Here is a 4,099-nt window from a genome sequence, read left to right as displayed (position 1 = left end):
GAGGTGGTGAAAGGGGAAACGGCAGGATAGATAAGCGACGCTTCTCCCAAAATTTTGGAACAATCTCAACAAAACCCACCGCCCACCTGGTCGGTCCACCAGGCCACATGTCTATGCAGGACGCGCGAGATGGACGGTCGTGGTACGTGCCGCTGCATCGCGTCTCATAGCGCGCGCGCACCGGACATCGATTGGGTAACTTTTATGTTGTCGATATGTCGTTTTTTTATCAGAGTGTTAACAATGGATGTGTGCATTCTAACTATGCAGAGGCTGGGTGTTACCCATCATAATTTGTATCCATTAATGCTACATTTTAGGTCAATAAAAATCGCCTTTTATCAAACAATAAATATGTTCGCATACCAATGGGATGAAAAGGATAATAAACAAAGAGGAAAGAAATATCTCGGAGCAATTACTATCTTTTGGAGTATTTGAAGGAATTATTTGTGACCACATGTGCTTGGACCACTGCCCCCAATCTCCCAGCCCAACTGTCAGGAAGCAATTATCAAGAACATCCAAGCCCCAACCCCCATTCGTCAGAGCCAAGCATCCAAATCAATTTCTCCACATCAGATTCAGATGGATTGATAGTTTGATACTCCCAACTATTCTTGTTTCCTTCCTGACCCAATGGCCGCTATCGACTTACGCTTCCATCTCCATCCTGCCGCCTTCTCCTCTGTCCATCCGTCCAATTCAAGCACCAAACCGCACCGCCATTGCCCACCTCAGAGGATCCATGCTGCAGGAAGAAGGTGCCTTCTCAGGGCAAAGTCTTCAAACGGGCACCCGCAGATCGGGGCCTCCTTCAGCGATGGTACTCGGACGTGCACCTAGCACGGCTGTCTGAACTCGCTGCAGCTTGTACAAGAATATTGTACCGAGAAGTGGTTGTTGCAGGGGTGCTAGATGCTAAGCCGTCTGGAGCTGGAGGCCCGGCGTCGGAGCAGGGAGGGGGGGACACCGTCAGTATCACAGTCGTCGGAGCCTCCGGTGATCTTGCCAAGAAGAAGATCTTCCCGGCGCTCTTCGCCTTGTTCTACGAGGACTGGCTCCCCGAGGTTTCAGTTAACTTTTCGTGGTTCTTCAGTTTGGGCTTTGGAGATGCTAGTCATTTGTTTTAGTTAACCTCTGTCAATGCAGCATTTTACAATCTTTGGTTATGCTCGTAGCAAAATGAGCGATGAAGAGCTCAGGAACATGATTAGCATGACCCTAACCTGTCGGATTGATCAGAGGTACTTACAAATCTTCATGCTTGGTCCCTCTCACTAAGCCGTCCGTGTTGGTTTTACCTGTAATTACCTGAGAGTGCCCTTGCACTGGGTGTCAACCAGCTTTAGATATCTGATTTATGAGCCAAATTTGGCAACGAAATGTGCACCGTGTAGTACAATGGCATGGCACAATGTATCCTGAAATATTTGTTTGATTTTGCACTAGGTCAACTCAATTTATGCTGTCCATTGACGTAGAGATCCATATGTATTTTGAATCTCTGGGCACATATTCAGAATGTAACACATGATGTTCGAATGGCGAAATAGGGCGAACTGCAGTGAGAAGATGGATAAATTTCTCAAGAGATGCTTCTATCAGTCCGGACAGTACAACTCAGAGGAAGGATTTCGCGAATTGGATAGAAAGCTTACAGAAAAAGAGGTAACCCCGAATTCACAGTACATGTTTTTCTAGCCTTTTAGTATGAGATACCAGGTATTTATTCCCAAAGAAAAAGAGATACCGAGCAATTGCACTGCAGAATTCATGGCAAATGTTGCGTAGAAAAAGGAGTTGAGGCCAAATGTTTGTCATCAATCAGGCTGGGAAGCTACCAAACAGGCTGTTCTACTTGTCTATTCCACCAAATATATTCGTGGACGTGGTGAGATCTGCCAGCCGCACCGCTTCACTGCCGAGTGGGAGTGGCTGGACGAGGTTTATAGTGGAGAAGCCATTCGGCCGCGATTCTGAGTCCTCGGGGGAGCTTACTCGATCCCTGAAGATGTATTTAGAGGAGGAGCAAATCTTCAGGTAACATATAAATGCAGAGTGTTTTCAGAGACTCACCCTATTTCTTAGGATTTGACAGCGGAATGTGACAGGATTGACCATTATCTGGGCAAGGAGCTGGTGGAAAACCTGTCGGTCCTCCGTTTCTCCAACCTCGTGTTCCAGCCACTGTGGTCGAGGGACTACATTCGGAATGTGCAGCTCATATTCTCTGAAGACTTCGGCACCGAGGGTCGAGGCGGGTCTGCGCTACCCCGGCGCCCAGCCGGATCTGATAAGAATGTTCATTCATTGGCCAATGGGTAGGTTCATCAGGTAGATGACGGTTTCTTTGTTGGGTTGCATTGCAGCTACTTCGACAACTACGGGATCGTCCGGGACATCATGCAGAACCACTTGCTGCAGATACTGGCCCTGTTCGCCATGGAGACTCCCGTCAGTCTCGCCGCCGAGGACATTCGCAACGAGAAGGTAGCAAAATAATAAGCACGGTTGACCAATTAAACGTACAGCCTGGATAAAAAATTGTCTGTTATGCTTCTTCAGGTGAAAGTGTTGCGATCGATGAGGAAGCTGAAGCTGGAGGACGTGGTGGTGGGGCAGTACAAGGGCCACACGCGGGGCGGGAAGTCGTTCCCGGCCTACGTGGACGACCCGACGGTGCCCAACGACAGCGTGACACCGACCTTCGCGGCGGCGGCGCTCTTCATCGACAACGCGCGGTGGGACGGGGTGCCGTTCCTGATGAAGGCCGGCAAGGCGCTTCACACCCGGCGCGCGGAGATCAGGGTGCAGTTCCGGCGCGTGCCCGGGAACCTCTACCGGGGGAACGTCGGCACGGACCTGGACATGGCCACCAACGAGCTGGTGCTCCGGGTGCAGCCCGACGAGGCCATCTACCTCAAGATCAACAACAAGGTGCCCGGGCTCGGGATGAGGCTCGACAGCAGCAACCTCAACCTCTTCTACTCCGAGCGGTACCAGCGGGAGATACCGGACGCGTACGAGCGGCTCCTCCTGGACGCCATGGAGGGGGAGCGCCGGCTCTTCATCCGGAGCGACGAGCTCGACGCGGCATGGGCCATCTTCACGCCCGTGCTCAGGGAGCTGGAGGAGAAGAGGGTGGCGCCGGAGCTCTACCCGTACGGCAGCCGGGGCCCCGTCGGCGCGCACTACCTCGCCGCCAACTACAACGTCAGGTGGGGGGACATCAGCAGCGACGGATCCTTCTAGCAAGCTCTACCTATCTGCTAAGGCGCCGGTTAGCTTGATTACGAGTTTACGACTGCCATCAAGTGACAGCCAATCTTACTCAGACTCAATCAATCTGTGACGAACATGAGAAGCTCATATATATTGCAATTGTTTTGTCTTCTGCCTAATCGTACTTGCATTTTCCTTACTTTTGCAAGCTGAAAATCTGCCACACACTACAGCAAAATCAAATAAAGCCAGATATGGAAAATACTCGAGGTCAGTTTAACCTCAGCTTATACTATAACAAAAAAACCTTTTACATAGCTGCCCGGAATAGCCAGCTTTTGCGCGCCGAGAAGCGCTGGCTCCAGCAGCCGCTGCAAAAAATTGCGCGCACGCCGCTCCAGCAGACGCGCTAAACTACAACGCGCGCGAGCAGCCGACGCTTGCCATATGTTTATTTTGGAGACAATATGATGATATTTTAGACATCAAAATAAGACATAGCATAGTTTAAAATCATCCAGACAAGTTCATGACATAAAAGTTCAAAATCACTGCAAGACCGGTGCTTAGAGGAGCACCGACGGAGTCAGGCGAAGCTAAAGCTCCACGCGCTAGGGTTTGCGCCGCCGCCGCCGGCGGCGGAGGGGTCGCGGGTGTAGGAAGGGGTGAGGGGGATGTCGGTGCGACCGTCCATCGAATGAATTCGCCGGCGGCGGCACGGGCGGGACGAAAGCGGCACGGCGGAGAGGGTGTGGCGTGGGCGCTCGAGTGTGCAGCGTCCGGAAGCGGGCGGACAAAATAAGCAGCGCGCGATGCCATTTCACCCGCGCGTTGAACTACTTATGCCGCGCGCGCGTTTTTGCGCCTTCGCTGA

At 51.8% G+C, this 4,099-nt stretch overlaps 1 protein-coding gene across 1 annotated transcript; it reads left to right on the top strand.

Moving 5' to 3' along the window:
• The first annotated feature begins 473 nt into the window (after window positions 1-473).
• Window positions 474-3,404, top strand: LOC119322980 (glucose-6-phosphate 1-dehydrogenase, chloroplastic-like). The gene is made up of 8 exons (XM_037596529.1): window positions 474-826; window positions 910-1,070; window positions 1,153-1,247; window positions 1,557-1,671; window positions 1,832-2,043; window positions 2,115-2,264; window positions 2,373-2,493; window positions 2,569-3,404. The coding sequence occupies exons 1-8, from the start codon at window positions 640-642 to the stop codon at window positions 3,253-3,255; spliced, it is 1,728 nt and encodes a 575-aa protein (XP_037452426.1). The 5' UTR covers window positions 474-639; the 3' UTR covers window positions 3,256-3,404.
• Window positions 3,405-4,099: the final 695 nt, after the last annotated feature.

The sequence above is a fragment of the Triticum dicoccoides genome, chromosome 6B, assembly GCF_002162155.2.
Source record: "Triticum dicoccoides isolate Atlit2015 ecotype Zavitan chromosome 6B, WEW_v2.0, whole genome shotgun sequence".
NCBI lineage: Eukaryota > Viridiplantae > Streptophyta > Magnoliopsida > Poales > Poaceae > Triticum > Triticum dicoccoides.
Note: the sequence above shows the minus strand (reverse complement) of the source record. Positions and strands in the feature narration are given on the sequence as shown.

Coding starts and splice junctions, on each gene's coding strand:
- LOC119322980 (XM_037596529.1), top strand. CDS start 640: ATGGCCGCTATCGACTTACGCTTCCATCTCCATCCTGCCGCCTTCTCC. Junction 1,672..1,831: donor GAAAGCTTACAGAAAAAGAG/GTAACCCCGAAT, acceptor GTCATCAATCAG/GCTGGGAAGCTACCAAACAG. Junction 2,265..2,372: donor GGCACCGAGGGTCGAGGCGG/GTCTGCGCTACC, acceptor GTTGCATTGCAG/CTACTTCGACAACTACGGGA.